Consider the following 24,745-nt stretch of genomic DNA (forward strand, 5'->3'; position numbering starts at 1 on the left):
GATTAAGGGTTTCTCAATTTGGACCTGGCCGAAATGAATTCTTCTCAGAAGGTCACTTTTTACAGCTAACCGTGTAGCCCATTTTACAACTTTTTGTACTTTTAAACGAGTTTGAGACTTAAAAAAAGAAGGTAATGAACATCATTGTGAGGGCTAAAACCACTACCTTCTCCACTTTAATATAGTTATTAGTATATTAGTATAAGAGCTAGTGAAAGCCTTAACTTTATATATATACACATAGTAAGTGCAAATAAAAAAAAAAGGTCATATATTTGATCCCGGCTGCATTATTGATTTATTCAAAAGGCTGATATATATATATATATATATTGGCTACTTTCACATTGCAAATTGTTCTAAAATTAAATATTGTTAAGAAAAAGGATTGTTGAATATCAACGATTTGGGCGGAAATCTATGAAATAAAAACTAAGAATATGATGGGTCAGAGCTAGTATTATGCTTTTCTTTCAAGTTTCTTGAATCACATTACTACTGAACCAGTCTATTAATTTCTTGCCTATCACCGTCGCCGATTGTTTTGCACCTGTTCGTTTTTACATTGAGTTGATCCGATCAACTTTGCTGAAATTTATATATTTAATGAAATACTTCTTATTGAGTATAGTGACGAATGATGATCGGCTAGATGGTGAATTGCTTTTTATGTATAAACTATTATCATTTAATGGGGAAAATTTAAATGATGTAATCTTATACTTCTATGTTTATGGTTTACTATTCTTTGAAATGTTTATTTAAAGCAAACAGACATCATTTAGAAATAACTGAGGTTAATATCAAATTTGTGTCCAACAATTTCGATTGGCTGGAAGGACTAACAACAAACCTATTTCGGCGAAAATTTAATAGAATAAGCTTTTTTTTACACTTGTAAATGAAATAAATGAATTGAACCCAGAAATACAAGAACGGCAACAGCCACTCTAGTGATTCACCTTCCTGCAGTTCGAACGAATTTGACCCCGCTTTCCTGTCAACACTTTTATGTTCCCCATCTTAATCATAGAGTTGGCAAAATCCGCAGAGAAAGCCTTTGGGTTATAGCTATAAGTCTTTACGAGTTTATCAGTTGAGCCACCGCTGAAAAGTGCTTGATCTGACTCAAGAAGCCCCTTCTTCTTTATCAAGTTGGAGAAATATGCAGTATCAAAGCGTGCAAATGTCGGGTCCAGAGGAGAAAGTTTGGTGTCTCCTCCTGTACGTGGGCATGTCTTTCTTCGCTCTTTTGCGAAGCCAGAATCAATGTTTGTTCCGTTGTAAATTCTCTCTTTAAAGAGACCCACTGTGACAAACCAGAGTGTGGCCACCAGAGAGCGCCACTAATCTCTCTCGTTGAGGCCTTGGTTTTGAAGTTTTTGATTAGAGCTGGAAGTCCTGATTGGCGATGGAAGGTTGTCATTGGCTAAGTTCCTGCTAGCTGTGGTTGAGTCTCTTCTCCCACTGTACCTTCCACGATGGTCCTCCGAGCTGCACATTTTCAATATACAAATTAGCCATAGAAAATTGTTGATATATATAAAGAAAATTCATTCTTATTTAAGTTTCATGCATTGGTTGGTGATTGCGTGTATATTCGGATACGTAATCGTCTAACACTTGACCAGAAAGGAAGATACCCAGGAAAAAAATAATAATAAAAGATATGATAAAGAAAGGATTTCTAAGTACACACCGCAACAACAGAATCACGAGCTGCAAGAGCCAAAATGTCTGCACAAGAAACAACTGGGCGTCCACAAATTTTGTCAGCCTCTTTTTTAATCTGGTCGATGACTTCGAATCCTCTGGTGGAATTTAGGTTCGGACGTGCATTCTTTTCACTGTCGATGGTGGATGTAGCATCCAGGAGAAGCGATGCATCGCAACCCTGCATATTAACAATGACAAAGTATATGAGAATGAATAACACTTATAAAATCCAAATGAGAATGAGAAAAGAGTTAACAGTTTGGTATTTTACTTGAACGAAACAATCATGGAAGTGAAGACGTAGAAGAGAGCCACCCATGCGGCGTTCTTTGTAAACAGCAACTTCGACTATTCGTTTGATAGTTGGCAAAGCTTTAGGACACACTTTCTCATAGTAATAAGGAGATAACACGGATGAGAAAGCTGTTGTTGCAAGAGCAAAGATGAGAAAAACCTGAAGCTGGAATATGCTACGTGAAGCCATTAATGCTAGTTATTATTAGCTTGTAACTCTTAATAAGTTTTGAGTCTTTTTTGGTATAGCTTTGTTTTCCCCCCTTCTTATTTATAGGGAGAAATTGAGAAGGCTGAAGTAATTAATTAATTAAGGCTTTGTCAAATCTTTGACCTGGCCACGCAGCCAGCAATACATACTTCTCAGAAGCTGACGTTGTACACCTCCAAACGGTGTTACCGTGTAGCTCAGCAGCCAAGAAATTTATAAGAAAACATATAATATATAATTTATGTAATACCATACTGAGATTGGATCCCAGAGAATGAAATTAATTAGCCAGTGCCTTATTTAATTAGTTTGATATAGTCAGTGATTTATTAGTATAACAATAGGTGCAGAATTAAGTCAACGTTTTACTATTTTTATTTATTTAATTACTTTGATATAATCAGTGATTTATTAGTATAACAATAGGTGCAAAATTAACTCAACGTTCTACTATTTTTATTTTTATTTATTGTCATGTGAATTCGATTTACTCCTCATTGATACATTCAAAAGGTGCATGTATGTTCTAGTTTGTCAAATCATTTATTAGAACTAATTTGATATGACTATATCAACATCCCGCTCTGTATTAACACATCTAAGAATTAAAATTATGTTCTCCTTTCAAGTTTCTTGAGCAAGTCGATTATTGAACCTGTCAATTTCTATGTTGTTATTGGTCGATACTTTTTGCGCGCAGCCATGACTTGTTGTATTACATTGAGTTGATTCACTCAACTTTGCCGAATTTTAGGCTCTACTTCCTCCTACATTTTGTGAAGACGATTGACGATTGATATTCACTAGACGATGGGCTTTCTTAGCGAGTTCAGGCAAAGGATTCGTGTGAGATTGTGAAATATGATGTTGAATTTGTAATCGTAAAAGATAATAAAAATAATGCTTGAACGAAAATAAAAGAATAGACAAGAACAATTTTTAAAGTGGCTCGAATGCAAGGCGCAATTCCTACGTCAACTATTATTTTATTGATGTGTTTATAGAAGATATTTGCTCAAGAGAGATAATTGCTCTATAGCTATTGAGAAAAATGAAATTCCAAACCCCTGATTTGGGATGGGAGAATCTTATTTATAGTGTTGCATCGGTGGTCTTGCTCATGTCTTATCGCATGATGCCTGACAAATTGCCTTGATTTGAGACTTAATAGTGAAGCCGTTCTCTTATAAGGTGTCATGTAATCTGAATATCAGCTCAGTTGTGGCCTGTGAATCTTACTGTTGAAGCAAACCCTAGCAATCTTACAGAGAAAGTCATCCTTTCTTGATATAACACACGACCCAAACATTTGCATGGTCACAGGACACGTGGCAGGAGTTTATATACTAATTGCTCAGTCATTGGACTTGTGTTGAGATTTCATTCCTTGCGAATTTAATGTATAACATAGGTTTTGGCTAACCCCTTGATACAAACAGATTGAATTTTAGCCCATTGATATAAATAAGTTCAATTTTCTATTATTCCAGACATATTGTTGATGATATTAAACACTATATATTGTCTTCCGTTGAGAGAATCATATTATAGTGTTGCATCGGTGGTCTTGCTCATGAAGCAACGTTTTTATCGCATGACGCCTCACAAATCACCCTGATTGGAGACTTAATAGTGAAACATTCTTCTTATAAGGTGTCACGTGATCTGAATGACCTCTCAACTGTGAATCTTACTATTAAGGCAAACTATGGCAGTCTTACAGAGAAAGCCATCCTTTCTTGATATAATACACGGCCCAAAAACTTGCATGGTCACAAGACACGTGGAAAGAGTTTATACAGTAATTGCTCAGTCATAGGACACGCGTTGAGATTTCATTCCTCACGAATTTAATGTATAACGTAGGTTATTTGGCTAGCCCATTGATACAAATAGATTGAATTTTAGTCCATTGGTATAAACAGGTTGAATTTTCTATTATTCTAGACATATTGTTGATGATATAAAATATTTTATATATTTGTCTTCTCTTGATTGAACATTAATTACAAGTTATGGGGGACTAAAAATGAAAAAAAAAAAAAATGGATGAATGGTCTAATCTACTAAACCAATTTAGAAAAGGTCAAATTGTAATTTATTTTAAAAAAGCCCTTTTAAATAGTTTTTCCTAATTATTTACCTCTAACCCAGGTTGTACTGGGAAAATATCGGAATATGGATAATTTTTTATTAAAAATTTTAATTAGACATAATCAATTTTATATGATTGTCGGACATAATTGACACTATTACACATTGTGGATAAACATAGTGTTACTTCTCAGAAGCTGACGTTGTACAGCTCCAAACGGTGTTACCGAGTAGCTCAGCTGCCAAGAAATTTATAAAAACATATAATATATAATTTATGTAATACTATACGGAGATTGGATTCCAGAGAATGAAATTAATTAGCCAGTGCCTTATTTAATTAGTTTGATATAGTCAGTGATTTATTAGTATAGCAATAGGTGCAGAATTAACTCAACGTTCTACTATTTTTATTTATTTAATTACTTTGATATAATCAGTGATTTATTAGAATAACAATAGGTGCAAAATTAACTCAACATTCTATTATTTTTATTTATTGAATTACTTTGATATAGTCAGTGATTTATTAGTATAACAGTAGGTGCAAAATTAACTCAAAGTTCTACTATTTTTATTTTTATTTATTGTCATGTGAATTCAATTTACTCCTCATTGATACATTCAAACGGTGAGTTACCTGTATGTTCTAGTTTGTCAAACCATTTATTAGAACTAACTTGATTTTATTATATCAACATTCCGCTCTGTATTAACTTATCTAAGAATTAAAATTATGTTCTCCTTTCAAGTTTCTTGAGCAAGTCGATTATTGAACCTGTCAATTTCTATGTTGTTATTTGTCGATACTTTTTGCGCGCAGCCATGACTTGTTCATGTATTACATTGAGTTGATTCACTCAACTTTGCCGAATTTTATGCTCTAGCTATTTCCTCCTACATTTTGTGAAGACGATTGACGATTGATATTCACTAGACGATGGGCTTTCTTAGCGAGTTCGGGCAAAGGATTCGCGTGAGATTATGAAATATGATGTTGAACCTGTAATCTTAACGGATAATAAAAATAATGCATGTACGAAAATAAAGAATAGAAAAGAACATTTTTTAAAATGGTTCGGAAGTAAGGCGCAACTCCTACGTTAATTGTTACGTAAAGTCTGCTCTGTATGAGTGAACACTACCTCCCAAAAATAAAGAGAAAGAAGAGAGAATAAAGGGAAAGAAGAGGCTTTTATTAATTGACTGATAAATCACTTTCCAGACCTCTACTCTATTAAATACCCAACAAACCACGACTTCCTAATGAAGTTAGGAATCCTATTTAATGTAAACTACAGATAAAACATAATCATCCTTCCTAATACTAAAGAATTCCTACTTAACTACTAGTCTGATCAGAATCCAAAAACAACTAAACTACTTCCATTGCTGCATAATCCTTGGACCACATTGGAGGCTGCCGAACTCTTCTTGAAACTCTTCTTTCATTGTCAGCCTTGTCATTTGCATCTTCCTCTGGTCTCCTAACATTGCCCATCCCATTCGGCACAACCTTGTCCTCAAGGTTGGAAGGCAACCCCCTAGAATCAATAACCAAATTTGCAGCATCTTCCCAGGACGCATCCTCCAAGGGTAGTCCATTCCATTGCACCAATAGCTGCTCCACCAACCTACCTTTATGTCGCACCACACGACGGCCAACCACTACCAAAGGCGAAACCAGAGGTTGTCCTTGATACGTCGAAGGCGGCAGCCGTACTGTATCCTACGGTGGCACAGCATGACAGGGTTTCAATAAGGATATGTGAAATACAGGATGAATCCGAGAGTCCGGTGGTAACTCCAGCTTATAGGCAACCTTCCCCACCTGCTTGAGAATCTTAAATGGACCATAGAACCGTCTCCCTAGCTTGGAATATGTAGCACCATGAACCGAGAGCTGCCGGTATGGTTGCAGCTTCAAATAGACCAAATCTCCCTCCTAAAACTCTAAGAAACGCCTGTGCTTGTCGGCTGACTGTGCCATCCGTTGTTGTGTGTGAAGCAAATTGGATTTCAATTCCCGTAGAATGCTATCACGAGTGGGAAGAATACTTTCCACTACATCCAACTTAGATTCCCCTGCAGCATACGGACGGATCCAAGGTCATGACCATATACTAACTTCAATGGCATAGTGCCCGCAGCTGAATGGAAGGAGGTGTTTTAGGAAAGCTCCACCCAAGGTAAGAAGTCAAACCATGTTAGACCGATCGTCACAGTCTAAAAAATTAAACCTAAATACCGTAGTAGCGGTAAGCAGGATCGAATCCACAGGGAGCAAGACTAACAACCTAACGTATTTTAAGTAGCGAAAATGAAATTGACAATGGATTAATGAAACTAAATAGACTAAATGCAAATAATGAAATAGTGCAATTAAAACTAATAAAGAGTTTATAATAAAAATGTTGCCGTTACGGTTTTGGTTCGACACGAGACCGACTCACACAATTTCTCCTCCACCCTCTACGATCCCTAAACCTACAAGGCAAGGTAAATCAATGAAATGGTTTCCCGACACTCTAGGTATAATCTATCCTGTCTCACCCGATCACTCAAGTTCGATGGGCTAAAGACTATCTTGAACGTCGATAAACGCTACAAGCAATACCACTAGTTGGTACCATCAACAATACAATCTGTCAACACGTAATATCCAATCAACCACTTCACAATAAACGCAACAATAGTGAAATTAAATTAATCCAAACACAACTCAATTAACATCGATGCGAAGTAATGTAAGCAATATTCATCATTTAATTATTTCAAACCAACGTTTATCATTCAGCAAGTTCCATGAAACATTAAATCACAATGGACAACAATATCATCACAAGTATCCCAAACATATTAAAGTATCGAAATCATCATGACGAAAACAATATAATCCGAAGCACAATACTACCAATGTCCTATAATCGGGCTCATCCAACTAGTCAGAGCTGATGAGGGAGTCGTGGAGTCATCCGATCTCGCCTATGCCGTAACAGACAACCGAGCTTAGCCGCTCATGATGGTGATGACGGAGGCCGAAGCGGTGGAAACGAGCTGACCATGGCGGAGAGGAGGTAACCGACAGCGATATGGTGCGAAAAAGGGGCGAAAACGACCAACGGACAGCCCGGAATACGAACAGCCGCGGTTCGCCGAAAACGTTAATTTTCCGCGGGTCTCGAAAACGGTGGCGGAAATGGATCCGAAGGTACCGTGGAAAGCTCTGGTGTGAGGGAGTCAGATCAGTCCCGGGGAGGTGAGAAGTCGCCGAAATGAGCAGGATCTGGCCTGGAAATGAAGAGTCGCGGCGGCTAAATCACGGATTCCGGCGGTTTTCGCGGCGGCTGAAGCTAGGGAAGTGTAGATCCGGCTGTGGGGAAGTGAGATCTACCCTTGGGGACTGGAACGTCACCGGAAAATGGCCAAAACTGGCTGGGAAGACGAAGAGTCGCGGTGGAAGACGAAACGCCGCGGTGGTGCTTGGTTCACGGTGTGATGGAGGGATGATGGTGACCGGAGCAAGGGGGAGGTGAATCGTCGCCCGGAAAAATGAAGATGAACACCCCTGGACGCGATCTGCACTTTGTTCTTTTATAGCACATATTGCAAAATTTCAGTTTAGTCCCTGAACAATTAAAAAGTGACAAAATCAGCCCTTTAAAACATGACATTTTACCCCCTAAACAGCATAAATGAGACAAAATCACCCTTAATCCATAAACCACAACCTAATATCAACTCATATACTTTCCTAAATCATTCCAAACATGTTAAATTCATAAGAAAAATATTAGGAAGTGATTTTCATGAATAAATTCATAAATTCTTTAATTGTCTCAATATACCTCAATTTAATCACAAATGGGGTATTTTTATCACCAAAATAGAGTCACTTTCATGACTCTAACAAACCACCTCTTTGGCTGGTCCATAGTGAAACAACAGAGGTACTGCTCTAACATGCGGTTGGTAACTTCAGTTATGCCATCCGTCTGTGGATGATACGTTGAACTATGGCTAAGTGTAGTACCGCTGAGCCGAAATAAATCCTGCCAAAAATTACTTAGAAAAACAGGATCACGATCACTCAATATGGACTTGGGTAGGCCATGTAATTTGTAGACCATATGTAAGAATCAATCAGCAGCTTTGGTTGATGTAAACCCCTTGCGCAGTGGGCCAAAATGTGCATACTTTGACAATCTATCAATCACTACCATGATCACTGTGTAACTTGCCGATATCGGTAACCCAGTGATAAAATCCATCGCAACATCATCCCAAACTTGAGCCAAAATTGGCAGGGGTTGAAGAATGCCGGCTGGAGAGAGAGCCTGATGTTTTGCTTGTTGACAAATGTGGCAATTTTGAATGAAATATTTAACGTCACGGCCTAATCCTTTCCAATAAAAATTTAAGGCAATCCTGCTTTCCATCTTGCGAATGCCACTGTGACCTCCTATGGGGAAGAGTGAAACTCCTCTAGTAACTGCTGCCGTAAGTCGTCTTGAGGTGGCACCATAATATGCCCCTGGTAAAACAACAATTTATCATGAACAGAATACCCCAGGTGCAAGCTTGGATCTCTTTTTACTTGCTTGATCAACTCGACACATGTGGTATCTTGAAGAAGGGCCTCTCGAATCTGCTGTAAAATGTCAAAAACCAAGACTGTTAAAGCAAGTACTTTCGGTTCCTCAGTTTCTTCATGCTAGCGAGACAAGGGATCGACGGCAACATTGTCTTTTCCTGGTTTGTAAGTGACGGTAAAATCAAAGCCGAGCAACTTGATAAGGTAGTTGTGTTGTTCGGGTGTCTAGATCACTTGTGAGAGAAGATTTCATAAACTCTACTGATCAGTGCGGATGAGAAAATTACGCCTTAAAAGATATTGATGCCAACGCGTCACAGCCTCTGTTACCGCGAATAACTCTCTCACATATGTGGAAGCTCGTTGCAATCACAGCGACAATTTCTTACTAAAGAAAACAATCGGGTGGCCTTGTTGCATGAGAACAGTCCCTATGCCTGTGCCCGAGGCATCAATTTCAACCACGAACATGTCTTGAAAATTCGATAAGGCCAAAACGGGCGCTTTAGTCATTGCCAATTTTAGATTATCAAAAGCATTATGAGCATCCATGGACCATGTAAACTTGTTCTTCTGCAATAGGGAGGTAAGGGGTGCCGCCAACGTAGCATAAGACTTTACGAAACGCCAATAATACCCTGTTAACCCCAGGAAGCCACGCAATTGTCGTATTGTGCTTGGGATAGGCCAATCGGATATGGCTTGAATCTTTGCTAGGTCAGCTTCTACTCCTTCAGCCGAAACAATATACCTAGGTACTCCAAACGATTGATGCCAAATACACACTTTTCCATTTTAGCAAACAACTGATTTTCCCTCAAACACTGTAGTACCATTGAAAGATGGTGCACATGATCCTCCAGCCCAAGACTGTACACCAAGATGTCGTCAAAGAAAATAATAACAAACTTACGCAGAAACAGACAAAATTCGTCATTCATTGTGCTCTGAAATGTTGCGGGAGCGTTAGTGAGACCAAACAGCATCACCACAAACTCATAATGGCCCTCATGGGTGCAAAAAGCTGCTTTGAAAATGTCATCCTCTGCCATTCTGCTTTGATGCTACCCAGAATGAAGATCAATTTTAGAGAATATAGTCGCACCAAATAATTTGTCTAGAAGCTCATCCACCGTAGGAATGGAAAATTTGTCAGGAATGGTATTTTTATTCAAAGCCCTGTAATCCACATAGAAACGCAATGAACCATCGCGTTTTTTAACCAATAATATCGATGAGGAAAACGGACTTCAACTTAGGCGAATAAACCCGCTATCTAGCATTTCGCGCACCATGCGCTCTAACTCACCCTTCTGAAAATGGGGTTACCGGTATGGCCTAACCTGAACAGGTGGAGCAACAGCAGGAAGAGGAATCCGATGATCACTACGGCGTTGAAGAGACAACTCTGTAGGGATGTTAAAGACTTATCCATATTGTTTTAAAATGCTGTTGATGGCTAGTGCAGGAGCATGATTTTGTAGTTGTGTACAGGACGAAAAGGAACCTAAAATATCAAAACATTGGAAAGATTCATCAATGGAATTCATATTGAACAAACGTTCCAATCGATGGAACTGAATTGGGGTAACGCGTTGAGGTTGTTGGCCTTGCAAAGTCAAAGATTTGCCCTGCCAATCAAAGAAAATGGTTAAAGCCTTGTAATCCATAAGAATAGGACCCAAAGTCGCCAGCCACTGCTCTCCCAAAACAAGATCTATGCCACGGATTGGGGGGGACAAATAAATCCACTGGAAATTCATGGCCATCCAGTTGCAGAGAAGCATTTGCACACACCCCAGAACAACACATGTGATCTCCATTGCCAATCATTACGTTAAAGTTGGTAGAAGCCACTATAGGGAGACCCAAATGAATAGCGACTCTTTCCTGTATGAAATTATGGGTAGAGCCGCCATCAATTAACACTTCTACTTGCTGGCCCTGAAGACGCCCACTCATCCGGATGGTACTTGGATTGCGCTGTCCCAGTAAGGCATGCTGACTAATTGCCGCCATCTCTGGATCCCCTAGATTGTCAGCCTCTTCGTGGTTTCAATCTCAGGTAACATCTCTGTATCCTCTCAACAGTGTGTAAGTATAACTTGAACTTACAGCGATGTCTAGGATGAAAACGTTCCTCACAATTAAAACACAGTCCTTTTTCGCGGCGCACCTAGATTTCAGCTGGGGTTAAACGCTTAATGGGAAGCGAAGTGGTATGCCCATTCGATGAGACCTCTGAATGTCGAAACGGCTATGGTGTGGGTAGAAGGGGCGGTAGCCCGAATGATGGAGTATATCCTGGTCTCTGAGAATCCCAACTACGCGAACCCGCCATACGTAACTGTTGTCTTAATAAACCCAATTTATCCTCTTGAAGCCGAGCCAATCCCATTGCTTGCGTTAAAGAAGTCTACTGAAACGAGCGAACCTCATGCTGAATATCAGATTTGAGTCCCGAAATAAAACAACTAAGGAGAAAGGAATCAGAAACACCTGCAACTTTATTAGACAACTCTTCAAATTGATTCTAATACTCACCAACTGACCCTCTTTGTGAAATCTTGGCTAACTGCCCCTAGTAATCCACAAAAGCCGATGGACCAAATCGAGTTTGTAAATCTTGTAGAAAGGATCGCCATGACCACAGTTGTCCATTGGCGTGCATCCAACGATACCAAGACAAGGCCGGTCTCTCCATATGGAAGGAAGCGATGGTTAAGCGCTGCATATGTGGAGTATCATGATGATCAAAAAATTGTTTAGCCTGAAACTGCCAACCGTTAGGGTTTGTACCATTAAAGCGAGGAACTTCCAACCAAAAAGGCTTGAAAGGAATGTCCCTAAGTTCGTGTGTTGGGATCCTGAAGCAGAAGAAGAAGTAGCATCACCTGTCTGATTACCATTCGTACCTCCTATCAGCGTTTGCGCACTTTGCTGCCTGTCCACGCATTCTGCATCCAAAACAGAAACCTTCCCACCAAGTTCTTTTAAAAATTGCCCCAAGGACTCCAATTGTTCAACCATAGCGGCTTGACTTGTCACCAGTTGACTAACCTGTGCATCAAGAGTTTTCAAACGAGTATCGTCAGCCATTGGACGAAAGCACCAATTGTTATGTAAAGTCTACTCTGTATGAGTGAACAGTACCTCCCAAGAATAAAGAGAAAAAAGAGAGAATAAAGGGAAAGAAGAGATTTTTATTAATTGACTGATAACTCACTTTCCAGACCTCTACTCTATTAAATACCGAGCAAACCACGACTTCCTAATGAAGTTAGGAATCCTATTTAATGTAAACTACAAATAAAACATAATCATCCTTCCTAATACTAAAGAATTCCTACTTAACTACTAGTCTGATCAGAATCCAAAAACAACTAAACTACTTCCATTGCCGCATAATCCTTGGACCACATTGGAGGCTACCAAACTCTTCTTGAAACTCTTCTTTCATTGTCAATCTTGTCATATGCATCTTCCTCCGGTCTCTTAGCATTAACTATTATTTTATTGACGTGTTTATAGAAGATATTTGCTCAAGAGAGATAACTACTCTATAGCTATTGAGAAAAATGAAATTCTAAATCCCTGATTTGGGATGGGAGAATTCTATTTATATTGTTGCATCGGTGGTCTTGCTCATATCTTATCGCATGATTCATGACAAATTGCCTTGATTGGAGACTTAATAGTGAAGCCATCCTCTTATAAGGTGCCACGTAATCTGAATGTCAGCTCTGCTGTGGCCTATGAATCTTACTGTTGAAACAAACTTTAGCAATCTTACAGAGAAAGCCATCCTTTCTTGATATAACATGAGGCCCAAACACTTGCATGGTCACAAGACACGTGGCAGGAGTTTATACACTAATTGTTCAATCATAGGACCCATGTCTAGATTTCATTCCTTGTGAATTTAATGTATAACATAGGTTTTGACTGACCCATTGATACAAACAGATTGAATTTTAGCCCATTGATATAAACAAGTTAAATTTTCTATTATTCCAGACGTATTGTTGATGATATAAAATATTTTATATACTTGTCTTCTGTTGAGAGAATCATAATTATAGTGTTGCATCGGTGGTGGTCTTGCTCATGAAGCAAAGTTCTTATCGGATGACGCCTCACAAATCACCCTGATTGGAAACTTAATAGTGAAACAGTCTTCCGCTCAATTGCGAATCTTACTGTTAAAGCAAACTCTGGCAGTCTTACAAAGAAAGCTATCCTTTCTTGATATAATATGTGGCCCAAAAACTTGCATGGTCACAAGACATGTGGCAAGAGTTTATACTATAATTGCTCAGTCATAGGACACGTATCAATATTTCATTCCTCGCAAATTTAATGTATAACGTAGGTTATTTGGCTAACCCATTGATACAAATAGATTGAATTTTACCCCATTGATATAAACAGGTTGAATTTTCTATTATTCTAGACATATTGTTGATGATATAAAATATTTTACATATTTATCTTCTCTTGATTGAACATTAATTACAAGTTATGGGGGACTAAAAATGAAAAAAAAAAAAATGGATGAATGGTCTAATCACTAAACCATTTTAGAAAAGGTCAAATTGTAATTTATTAAAAAAAAAGCCCTTTTAACTATTTTTTCCTAATTGCTTACCTCTAACCCAGATCGTACTGGGAAGATTAATATCAGAATTTGGATAATTTTTTATTTAAAATTTTAATTAGACATAATCAATTTTATTTGATTGTCGGACATAATTGACACTATTACACATTGTGGATAAACATAGTTTAAAAAACCAAAAAAAAAAAAAAAAATTGGCTTCGTAGAAGCTGCATCCGGAAGGAACGAACAAGCAGCATATTTTGGGCTCAAAAAGAATAAGCCTTTTATTAAACAAATTTAAATGAAAACCGAAATGCAAAACAAACTGCTTTATTAGTTCACCCTCCTGCAGTTTGAACGAATTTGACCCTGATTCCCGGTCAGCACTTTTATGTTGCCCATTTTAGTCATAGAGTTTGCAAAATCAGCAGAGAAAGCGTCTAAATTTTGGCTGTATGTCTTCACGAGTTCATCAGTTGAGCCCCCACTGAGAAGAGCTTGGTCTGATTTAAGAAGCCCCTTCTCCTCCAACAAGTTTGAGAAGTACCCGGTGTCGAAGCGTGCAGGTGTTGGGTCTAATGGAGAAAGGTTGCCGTCTCCTCCTGTACGTGGGCAATTCTCTTGGAGATCTTCTGCAAAGTCGTCGTCGATGTTTGTTTCGTCGTGAATTCTGTCTCTAAAGAAACGACATTTTGCGAAACCAAGAGTGTGACCGCCAGAGAGCGCAACTAAGTCACTCTCGTCTAGTCCTTGATTTTTGAAGTTGTTGATTAGTGCAGGGAGGTCCATGGTTGGCGCTGGGATGTCATTGTCGGCTAAGGTCCGGTTAGCTGTGGTTGAGTCTCTTCTCCCAAGGTGTACGTTCCATGTTGGCCCTCCGAGCTGCCGTTTTTAACATACAATTAGACATAAAAAGAAAAGCAGCAAATTTTCTGCATTTCTCAATTTAATTTCTAATTGATTTTGGTTGGTGAATTCTTTGATGGAGATGAGCATTAAAGAAAAAAACCCGAAACAAAAATGTTAAATAGGCTAGAGCTGGGTTGCTATATACACACCGCAACAACAGAATCACGAGCTGCAACAGCCAAAATGTCTGCACAAGAAACCACAGGACATCCACAAATTTTGTCAACTTCGTTCTTAATCTGGTCAATGACTTCAAATCCTCGGGCCGAATTATTATTCGGGTTTGCATTCTTTTCACTGTCGATGGTGGATGTAGAATCTAGAAGATTTGAGGCATCACAGCCCTACATACATTATAAAGATAAACTACATTAGAATGTATGCAACGAAACTTAATCATAAATCAAAAAATTAAATGCATGGAATGAATAATAAAAATTTAACAGTTTACAGTTGTACTTGAACGAAACAATCATGAAAGTGTAGACGTAGTAACGAAGCACCCATGCGGCGTTCTTTGTTAACAGCAGCTTCCACTACTCGTTTGATGGTTGGCAAAGCTTGGGGACACACGTGCTCATAGTAAGAAGGAGACAATGTTGCTGAGAAAACTGTGGTTGCGAGAGCCAAGATGAGAAAGAAATGAAGCTGGAATGTGCTAGGTGAAACCATTGCCAGTAGTAATATTAGAAACTCTTACAAGTTTTGAGTATGTTGTGGTGTAGTTTTGGTTGCATTTCCGCTTATTTATAGTAATTAATTGAAAGAGATAGAGAAGTCATTAGCTTGGTCAATCTTGGACCCGGCCAACAAAAGTTTCTTCTCAGAAGCTCAAGTTTTACAGCTTGATTAAAAAATGCAACCCGTATTTCTCCATCTGGGGAAGAAATCTATTTCGGTTTACAAAGGTCTTCAATTCGTCCCATTTTAAGTAACCGTGTAATCTAAAAAGGTCAATTAAATTTAAGTACATGGTTAAAAAATAACGTGACAGCGGTAGCTTTATCATTGATTGATTCAAAAGCAGTGAGATATATATATACACATTTGGACTGCTTTGTCAAATGCATTAATTTATTTTTATTTGATTCTGTCATTATCGACAATCTTTTGTACCTGCTCTATGCTCAACAGTATTGTGAAAGGAAGCTTGTTTAAATTGACAATGGGCAGATATATATATATATAAAGGAAAATGATAGTGTTATCGAAAATTACACACTGAATTTGTGTATTGAATGACATGGTAAAATCCTAACCATTGATTAATATTAACTTATAATGAATCAACGGTCAGGATTTCGTCATGTTTTTTGGTGCACAAATTCAATGCACACCCTTCGATAACTATAACATTATTCATATAGAAAAGAGAAGTTGGAGTAGGTATAGCTGCTCTATCAAGTTTCTTCCTTCTATAGATCAATCCATTTTTCGGTTACTCGTACCGATTCATTTACCTGTCGGACCAATTCCAAATTTTATACTTCTAATTTATTGCTCTCCCGGGAAATATAAATCGTGTTCGTAGTGTAATTATGTATGGGTTAAATTATTGTAAAATTCGAACTGCAAAAGGGTATAATCAACAGCTCAAGTTTGATTCCTCGTTAAACGTAAAAATAATATTAATTTTTTTCTATGATTTATATGAGGGGCATAACAATGAGTTATCATGGGATAGCTCTCCCTAAATATTAGTCAAGATACATATAAATTAATCCTAACATATGCACGTAGTCACATATAAACACGTGGGTTTAATTGAATCCACTGAAGTTAATGAAAGAAAAAATAAAAGTCTTTACATTTTATGGAATTTAAATTTGACTCTAATTAAATTCATGTTGACCCCACAAAAATAAATTATTAATTAACACTTTAACTTTTCTCTCTTTCTCATTTTCTCTCATTTTCTCTTATATTATCTTTTTCCTTTGGTGAAATGCTCAAGAAAGGTTACTCCTTTAAATTACAAGATAAAATGATGCTCATTTTTTTTTTTTTAACCTAAAATTCTTTTCTTTTAGCTTTCTTAATTTATGAAAGATCGTAAGCTATAAATTTTTGTTAAGTTTAATAATTGAGTTTGAAATTGGAAAATTAAATCCCTAAATTTTGATATAGGTTTTAATTTAATCTTTGTTTATGTTGAAATATAGGTTAATTAATTATTGTTTTAAGTTGGCTTTGATAAATTTTTGTTAGTTATTGAGTTAATTTTGAATGAGTTTGAAAAATTGATGAAACCTCAAGTTGTAGAGATTTGAAGATTTGATTTAATTTTGATATATATGTTAATTGCTTGATAGTTAGAGTTGGATTTGATTAGTTTTCATGAATTTATGAGTTGAATTTTATTAGGTTAGTATAAATTGTTTGAAAAATCTAAATTATAATATTTGAGACTTTGGTTTATAATTGATATTTTAATCCTATTGACTAAAAATCCTGATTACGTCCCTGTCCAGACACCTCAGTTATTTAAAAAAAAAAAAATTATTGTCAAATTTCTTAATGTATGAATGTAAGTACTAGAACCATATCAACAAGTTTATAGTGTACAGTGTACTGTACTCACAAAAGATGTAACGCTCTTCAATACTACTGTCATTTAATAGAAAAAGAAGTCTACTTGTATAAACCAATTCCACAACCACCTCGGTAGCCAGACAGAACCTGTTCCTATAACTTCGATTTACCGAACGCGTGGCAACTCGACAAAAGACTGGCGGCTGGCGGCTGTCTGGAAGCTATTTAAATTCTTAACAAGGTAATTAAAATTCCAGTGTCCTGATGACGATCAATTCTATTTTACTTTTATACTTTCTCTCTCATTTTTAAAGTTTAAAAGGTCTAAATTTATATCAAACATTCACTTATTGACTTGTATAATTTTCTATAATTTTGACGTGTATGTTGAAATCTATAGGAGATTTAAAATTTTACACAAATGAAGCTTGATGTTGTGGCTTTTTGAGTTATTGCCTGCTTGTAAGGGTGAGATATTTAATTTAGAGACTATATTACACTTACAACACAATCACACAAACTTTTTCTTACAATTTCAACTTGACAACTCGCAATTGATCAGTCTACAATGGGTCTCGTCTGTCTAATAATAGGTCCCATATGTCTAATTGCAAGCTGTCACATTAGAGTTGTAAGAGAAAATTGGTAAAATTAAGTTATAATCTAATCTTCTTTTTTTTTTTTTTTTTTGATAACTGGGGTGTCCAAGCCAGTTTACGACTTATAATCCAATCACACAAATTTTCTCTTACAACTCCAATATAAGAACTCGTAATTTGTCAGTTTATAATGAGTCTCGTCTGTTCAATAATGAGTCACGTTTGTCTAATTACAAACTACCATATCGGAGTTATAAGAAAAATTTGTAAGATTTAAGTATCATCCCATCTTTATTGTTTAATTAAGATAAAGTCTTTTGTAAGAATAATTGCAGTGTAGCAAAAAGAAGATTACACCTATCGGCTTAATATTGACTTGATGGCTGAAAAGAAGAGCCCAGAAAACCATTACGGGTTTACGCACTTCTCTCCAGAAACTAATAAAAAGCAGGCCTATTTCGACCCAACAATCAATCCCAACTAAAAAAATGGGCCTCTATTATGGGCCTAGTAAGAACGTACTCAACGTACGCAAACAAGCATGATAATTACTCTGAACTAATTTTGAAATTAAGCATCGACTTTCTCTATGTAATTCGTGATAAGAGTTTCTTCGACTTACATCAAAGCTGACAGTACAAAATCAAAACACACCATGATTTCCATGCACACTCAATTCAAAAACATTGACAGAAATTTCCTTATTTCCCAAACACAAAATATATAATATCTTTCGGCCTAAACTTAGTTGACTTTCCTGCAGTTGGTCCTAATCTGGCCACTGGATCCAGTGAGTGGACTGAGGTTTCCCATCTTTATCATGGCATTAGCAAAGTCTGTCTTGAAAGTTTGCAAATTGGAGCTATAAGCAGTGACTTGTGAGTCAGTAGAGCCATTATTAAAGAGCTGTTGGTCCGAATGCAAAAGACCCTTTTGGCTCTGCAAATTCTTGAAGTAAGCATTGTCAAAAGATGTCGGGCTCGTGACATCTAGCGGAGAAAGTGTGTTGTCACCACCAGCACTCGGACAATTTCCTTGCAATGATGATGCGTATGAAGAATCGATGTTGGTCTCGTTGTAGATCCTAGTGCGGAAATTTGTGCATCTAGCTTGGCCTATTGTGTGAGATCCTGAAAGAGCCACCAATTCTTTAGCCGTAAACCCTTTGTTTGAGAAAGACTGGATTAGCTGACTGAGGCTCGAAGTTGGGGCGGGGATGTCAGTGTTTGCGGTGCTTAAACTTGCGGTGGTTGAATCTCTCCTGCCCAATTGAACCGTCCAGGTAGAACCCCCCAACTGAAACAAATGTGAGAATTAATTATCATGTGGTAATGGTTAATTATCCGTTGGTTTAAGCAATGTACTGAACAAATTAATCTTACTGCAACAACGGAGTCACGAGCAGCAACGGCTAAAATGTCGGCACACGAAACAACACCAGCGCATGAGCTCTCAAGTTGAGATTTGATGGTATCGATGACCTCAAATCCCCTTACTGAATTTACATTGGGATTTGCTGTTTTCTCTCCTGTGAAAGTTGCTGTATCGTCTAACAAAATCGATGCATCACATCCCTGTTACAGAAACATTAAAAAAAATACGTTAATAAAGTCAACTAAAATATTTGTATAGAGCTTTTCTGTGTGCTTAAAAAGTAAAATCAGAAATATGTACGAAGTAATTTCTCTCTACGACGGTGTTGTAGTCTTCTTTAGAAACAACAGGAGACGTGGTCAGAATAGTGCCAAGCTACAGCCAATTATTCTAATGATATGATGGACACATGCAAAATACAGTTGCACATGGAGTGCAATTAATCATTCAAATTAAAAGTCAATTAAATTCGTTGAAAAATTGTTAACTGATTTGATGTCTTCATAAGAGAAAAAGTGGGTTTAAATCATTTTAATTAGTTGTGGGTGGGTTGGGTTTGGGCTTTGCCTCTTCCAGCATGTAACACTCTTCTTGGGCAGGGCGGCAGGGGTGCTTTCCATACAAGTTACTCAAAAAAAATTAATTTTTTGTTAAACAAAAGTTATTATGCAAGGTGGAAACTGGAAAATTAAAGAACAAAGATTAAAAAATAAATAAAATAACGCGGATTTACAACTATTCTATGGTGGAAAATTATGAGTAATTTTGAGTTTCGGTTGGCTGAATGCGACACATGCAAAAATAAGCAGAGAATATGAAGAAAGATAACGAGAGACAAAAAGACTTGCATTAACAAAGCAGTCATGAAAATGAAGACGGAGCAAGGATGCCCCCATGCGTTTCTCTTTTGCTACAGCAGCGGCCACTGCTGATTTAATGGTGGAAAGAGCTGAAGGACAGGTTGTGGCATAGAAAGTAGAAGATAACTGAGCAGAGGCTGTGCCAATAAGGAACGAGAATAACAAAAACATGAATCTAAACTTAGTTGGCAGTGATGAGGAGGAGTTTTTGGGCGCCATGGCTAAGAAATTAAGAAGGTTCCCTAAGCAAGAGAAGGACGATTAGTATCTTCGGTTCTAGCTAGCTTGGTTTGTAGTTTCAGTACGATATCATGTATATATAGAGAGATTCATCTTGGATTCTTTGATTGAGTCAACGTTATAATAGTTTATTAATAATGAATAAAAGTAGTACAAAATATAAATAAAAATACATTAAATATTATTTATATGTGAAGAAATAGTTTTTAAATAAGATGGAGTCTGCCAGGCTGAAGACGATGACAAAAATATTAAAGAAAGAATCACTCCCACTTACCCATTCAACCTTTTTCTTTTATTTCCTTTTTTAATTTGTTCTTCTTTCTGCCCTCTCTTATCTTAGTTAATAAATTTTCATGTTTTCTTTTACTTTAAGTGGCTAATTTTAATATATATTTTCGGAAGCATTCTTTTTTTTTTGTTTTTTTTTTGTTGATCGAAGTCGTTTGAAGCAGCTTGTACGCACCGTAACTAATCCTTCAAAACCTTGAAATTGACGACCGAATAAATCTCCTCAATAGTCACTCCTATTAGGACTTGTGGGGACTCGAACTCAAGAATCATGTTGAACCTCTTTATTCTTTTACCATCAGACCACCATTTCTCAAAATAATTCTCCAACTAATATCTGCAGTTAAAGATTTATTAGCTTGAAATTTATACCGTGAGAATACGTATGCATTAAGTTTTGCTAAAAGAAGAAAAAGGGTCATTGTAAGTAAAACTAAATAAATAAAGTATTCCCATTAATTGATTTACACATAATAGTATCACTGATTCGTTCAATATCAGAAATACCAGTGTAGATGGTCAGAAAATTTAGATGTGAAACGTAGTTTCATACATGTTTATAGAGATATTCAATGGCATGAAGAAATCTTAGCTTATCATTGTTATTCGAAGCTTCCCAATGAGAGAAAGCTGTGGCTATCACCCGATGACTTATTTTTAAGTGCTTAAAGCGGTGTTTGATATTAGCTGTAATGTAAGTCGGTGGAAACGCGTGTCAAATTCAGTAAGTTGGAAACTCCATCAAGAAGCTATTGCCCGATGCGGTGAAGACAGAAGACTCAGGAGATTCATTTGGGTTTCATCTTATATTAGGAAAACAGAATGTGAACTTTTTTTTTTTTTTTTAAATGATTGAGCTGTTCAGACCAGTTTACGCATAATTTAACTAATTTTTCAGAATTCTAGAATTATCGATCGGGTAAAAACTTCTGTAACTATCCTATTAGCATTCGGGAGGAACACAAACTCAAGATCTCTTAAGTAATACACATAAGAGTGTTTATCGAACAACTCAATCACCTAAAGATAATTACAAAATGTGAACTTTGACTAAATCACATCAGAACAAATCTCTATTTAAAAATTGTTATATATTATAATCAACATTGAGGCTCCGTTGGTTCATTATTCTGATACTTTTTAGAATAACAATTTGACAAAAGTAAAATTGGATGGATATTACGATGTAGGATTTGAAAATTAATTAAAAAACCTCATACGTTTGTTTATTTACTAAACACCCTTATAATAAAATATTAAAAATTAACAAAAATACCCTTAACTCACCCATTAAATATGAACAGCCGGCCACCACCACCAAAGGGTGGCTGGAGTCACCATATCGGCGCATGACCAGCTGGATCTGGCCGATCGTGAGCCGATATGGCCTTTTTCAGCCAAATCCAGGTGGATCTGGTCGAAAAAGGTCAGAACTACTGCTAGATCTGACCGTATTTGGTTGTCAATGACAGCCAAAGATACGGCCGTCGTTCATGGTCAACGACGTCCATATTTTAGCCGTTGTTGACAATTGGCTATGGCCAAAGATCTGGTTGTTAACGGTCAAATCTTTGGTCGTGGATCTGGCCAAAAATGCTAGATCGGTGCACTACCGGTTAGATTTAACCGCTAGTACGCCATTATACCAGATTCTAGCCAACTTCCGGTGGTGGTGGTCGGAATCTGGTAAATATGGGTTGTTGGGGTGTTTTTGTCAATTTTTTTAAAAAATTAGGAGTGTTTAATTAAATTAACAAATTTAGGGGGTTTAAAAAAAATTGAATAATATAGAATAATATTTTGAGAATAAGAGAACCAAAAACCAATTTTCTATTTAACTTTATTGGGAAAATCAGAATATTATTTTAAAGAGTATACTAAACGGAGGCTTATATACTCTAAATAATATTATAAGAATAGTATTGTCAATATATTATCTTAAGATCAATGTATGTTAAGATTATAAGAAAACAATTTCTTTTACTATTTATAAGAAGATAAAGAAAACAAGGGTAATTGAAGAAACAATAGCTCAGCTGATCGATCATAATCACGTCGGCGTTTGTGGCCGACCAACGACAGAGTAAAGCCTAGTGTTCTTTTTGAGTTCTTTTTTCTTCTATTAGGCACACAATGACCAGGACGTAATTAATTAACCAAAGTCAATTGCACAAACAAAGAGCTAACAAATCATCGCTTTATAACTATATGACGCAAAGCCAATCGCCGAGTTCTGTATTTTCTTCCATTTTGTTCAGTTTTTTCTTCGGTTAGGCGTACAGTGATAAGCACCTCATTAATTAATTTGTAACAAAAGTCTATATTACGCTAACAATTCACGAAATTCATCGTTTTCAACAAGTGGGACAAAACCTTTTGATTCTTTTTTGGAGCTTGCATGCTGTGTCTTCTGACTCTGAGAAGGAAACTAAATTTCAACTGGTTGAACATTGTGTGCCTAATAACCAAACACACTGTAGAAGTAGAATCTTGGATATGCAAAACCTTTAAACATTCTGATGCTGACTCCAAATTAGGATGATGCTTATTTATCTATTCAAATTCAGTACAATATTGAAAGCAATATTACTATGTACTAACCTGCAACAGTTACAAGAACTGCAGATAGCGAAATCTACCAAACTAATAATAGAAAATAATTACTATATGGAAGATTTATACATGCTGTTCATTCTCATGATATCATCTTCTATGAGTTGAAAATAATAATAGTTTGGGGGTGATATCTTAATATTTACTGGCCGTTAGTCAAGGTTTTTTACATCACCCTTGTAGCGTGAATGGAATTTCAATAGAGAACAGCCCGTTAGGTCAACTGAAATAAGTATTGCTAGGATCGCACTCAAAATATTATAAAATATTATATATGCTTGGTTCTTAAGTTAGCAATTTACCAAATCTGTAGAGACTTGTCAAAAAAGATTATGCTCTAATTAAGAAAACTGATCATTTGACCCTAATGGTGCTACTTCATGTCATTGACCGTAACACAAACTTTATGAAGCCACCGAATTAAACTACTTGATACTGAAGACAATTGCTCACAAATTAAAGCAGCGACAGATCAACATAATGATAATTAAGATAGTTTAATTTTATTTAGTCAGATTTAGAGGAAACTGACATATGTTAAGTAGTAATTAATTAACATTGTCAGTGTAGCTTTGATGAGTTTAAGGATATTAACAGTTAGAGTAAACGAATTTTTTTTCATCCAAATAATGGTTTAATGATATTTTTCTACCCATAGACTTTTAAAATACCATTTTATTATCCAAATTTATATTCCGTTTCCGATTCCAACATCGTTGCAACCCCACATCATCACTATTCTCTTTCCCGATCATCACTCATCAAAATCACTCAAACTCTACTCCTATCGACCCCGCCAATCACAGACAATTGAGCGATTATGGTTTGCGTAACCGTCCCTCCCAAGTCAAATTCTGATCAATCTTAATCATCAAAATCCAACCTTCTACCACCAAAAAACTCACCGGTCTCCCCTCTTTAAAAGCTCCAATAGTCTGGACTAAGTTTTCTCTTTGTTTGCTATCAAAATATAAATTTGGATAATAAAATAATATTTTTAAAGTTTATGGATAAAAAAGTGTTATTATACCATTATTTGGATGGGGAAGAGTCGTCAACTCTAAAGGGGGCGTTTGGTTCAGGAATGTTAGATTACTGGGAATATTGGATTACTGGAAAGATAGATTACCTTGGAAGATTACTGGGAATCTTTAAGAAAATATGTTTGGTTAGTTGGTGGGTATGTTATATTAATATGTTTGGTTATGGGAATAAATTGGTGGGTATGTTATTTAAATTACTAAATTGACCCTCTTTTAAATATTAATATAATATTATTTTTATTATTAATTTTTGAATANTCTATCCAAATTCAGTACAATATTGAAAGCAATATTACTATGTACTAACCTGCAACAGTTACAAGAACTGCAGATAGCGAAATTTACCAAACTAATAATAGAAAATAATTACCATATGGAAGATTTATACATGCTGTTCATTCTCATGATATCATCTTCTATGAGTTGAAAATAATAATAGTTTGGGGGTGATATCTCTAATATTTACTGGCCGTTAGTCAAGGTTTTTTACATCACCCTTGTAGCGTGAATGGAATTTCAATAGAGAACAGCCCGTTAGGTCAATTGAAATAAGTATTGCTAAGATCGCACTCAAAATATTATAATATATTATATATGCTTGGTTCTTAAGTTAGCAATTTACCAAATCTGTAGAGACTTGTCAAAAAAGATTATGCTCTCATTAAGAAAACTGATCATTGACTCTAATGGTGCTACTTCATGTCATTGACCGTAACACGAACTTCATGAAGCCACCGAATTAAACTACTTTATACTGAAGAAAATTTCTCACAAA

At 36.5% G+C, this 24,745-nt stretch overlaps 2 protein-coding genes and 1 pseudogene across 2 annotated transcripts; all 3 read right to left on the bottom strand.

The window, feature by feature from the left end:
• Positions 1-793: 793 nt before the first annotated feature.
• LOC116126051 lies at positions 794-2,234 on the bottom strand (annotated as a pseudogene).
• Positions 2,235-13,842: 11,608 nt separating this feature from the next.
• LOC116126072 (peroxidase 2-like) lies at positions 13,843-15,090 on the bottom strand. The gene is made up of 3 exons (XM_031411781.1): positions 14,878-15,090; positions 14,568-14,762; positions 13,843-14,391 (listed from the first exon to the last, which is right to left on the bottom strand). Exons 1-3 carry the CDS (start codon positions 15,088-15,090, stop codon positions 13,843-13,845), a joined length of 957 nt encoding a protein of 318 aa, XP_031267641.1.
• Positions 15,091-18,109: 3,019 nt separating this feature from the next.
• On the bottom strand, positions 18,110-20,059 carry LOC116126041 (cationic peroxidase 1-like). Its single transcript, XM_031411734.1, has 3 exons — positions 19,772-20,059; positions 18,932-19,123; positions 18,110-18,845 (listed from the first exon to the last, which is right to left on the bottom strand). Exons 1-3 carry the CDS (start codon positions 20,000-20,002, stop codon positions 18,294-18,296), a joined length of 975 nt encoding a protein of 324 aa, XP_031267594.1. The 5' UTR covers positions 20,003-20,059; the 3' UTR covers positions 18,110-18,293.
• Between the last annotated feature and the right edge of the window lie 4,686 nt (positions 20,060-24,745).

Source organism: Pistacia vera, unplaced genomic scaffold, assembly GCF_008641045.1.
Source record: "Pistacia vera cultivar Batoury unplaced genomic scaffold, PisVer_v2 Contig174, whole genome shotgun sequence".
NCBI classification, from domain to species: domain Eukaryota; kingdom Viridiplantae; phylum Streptophyta; class Magnoliopsida; order Sapindales; family Anacardiaceae; genus Pistacia; species Pistacia vera.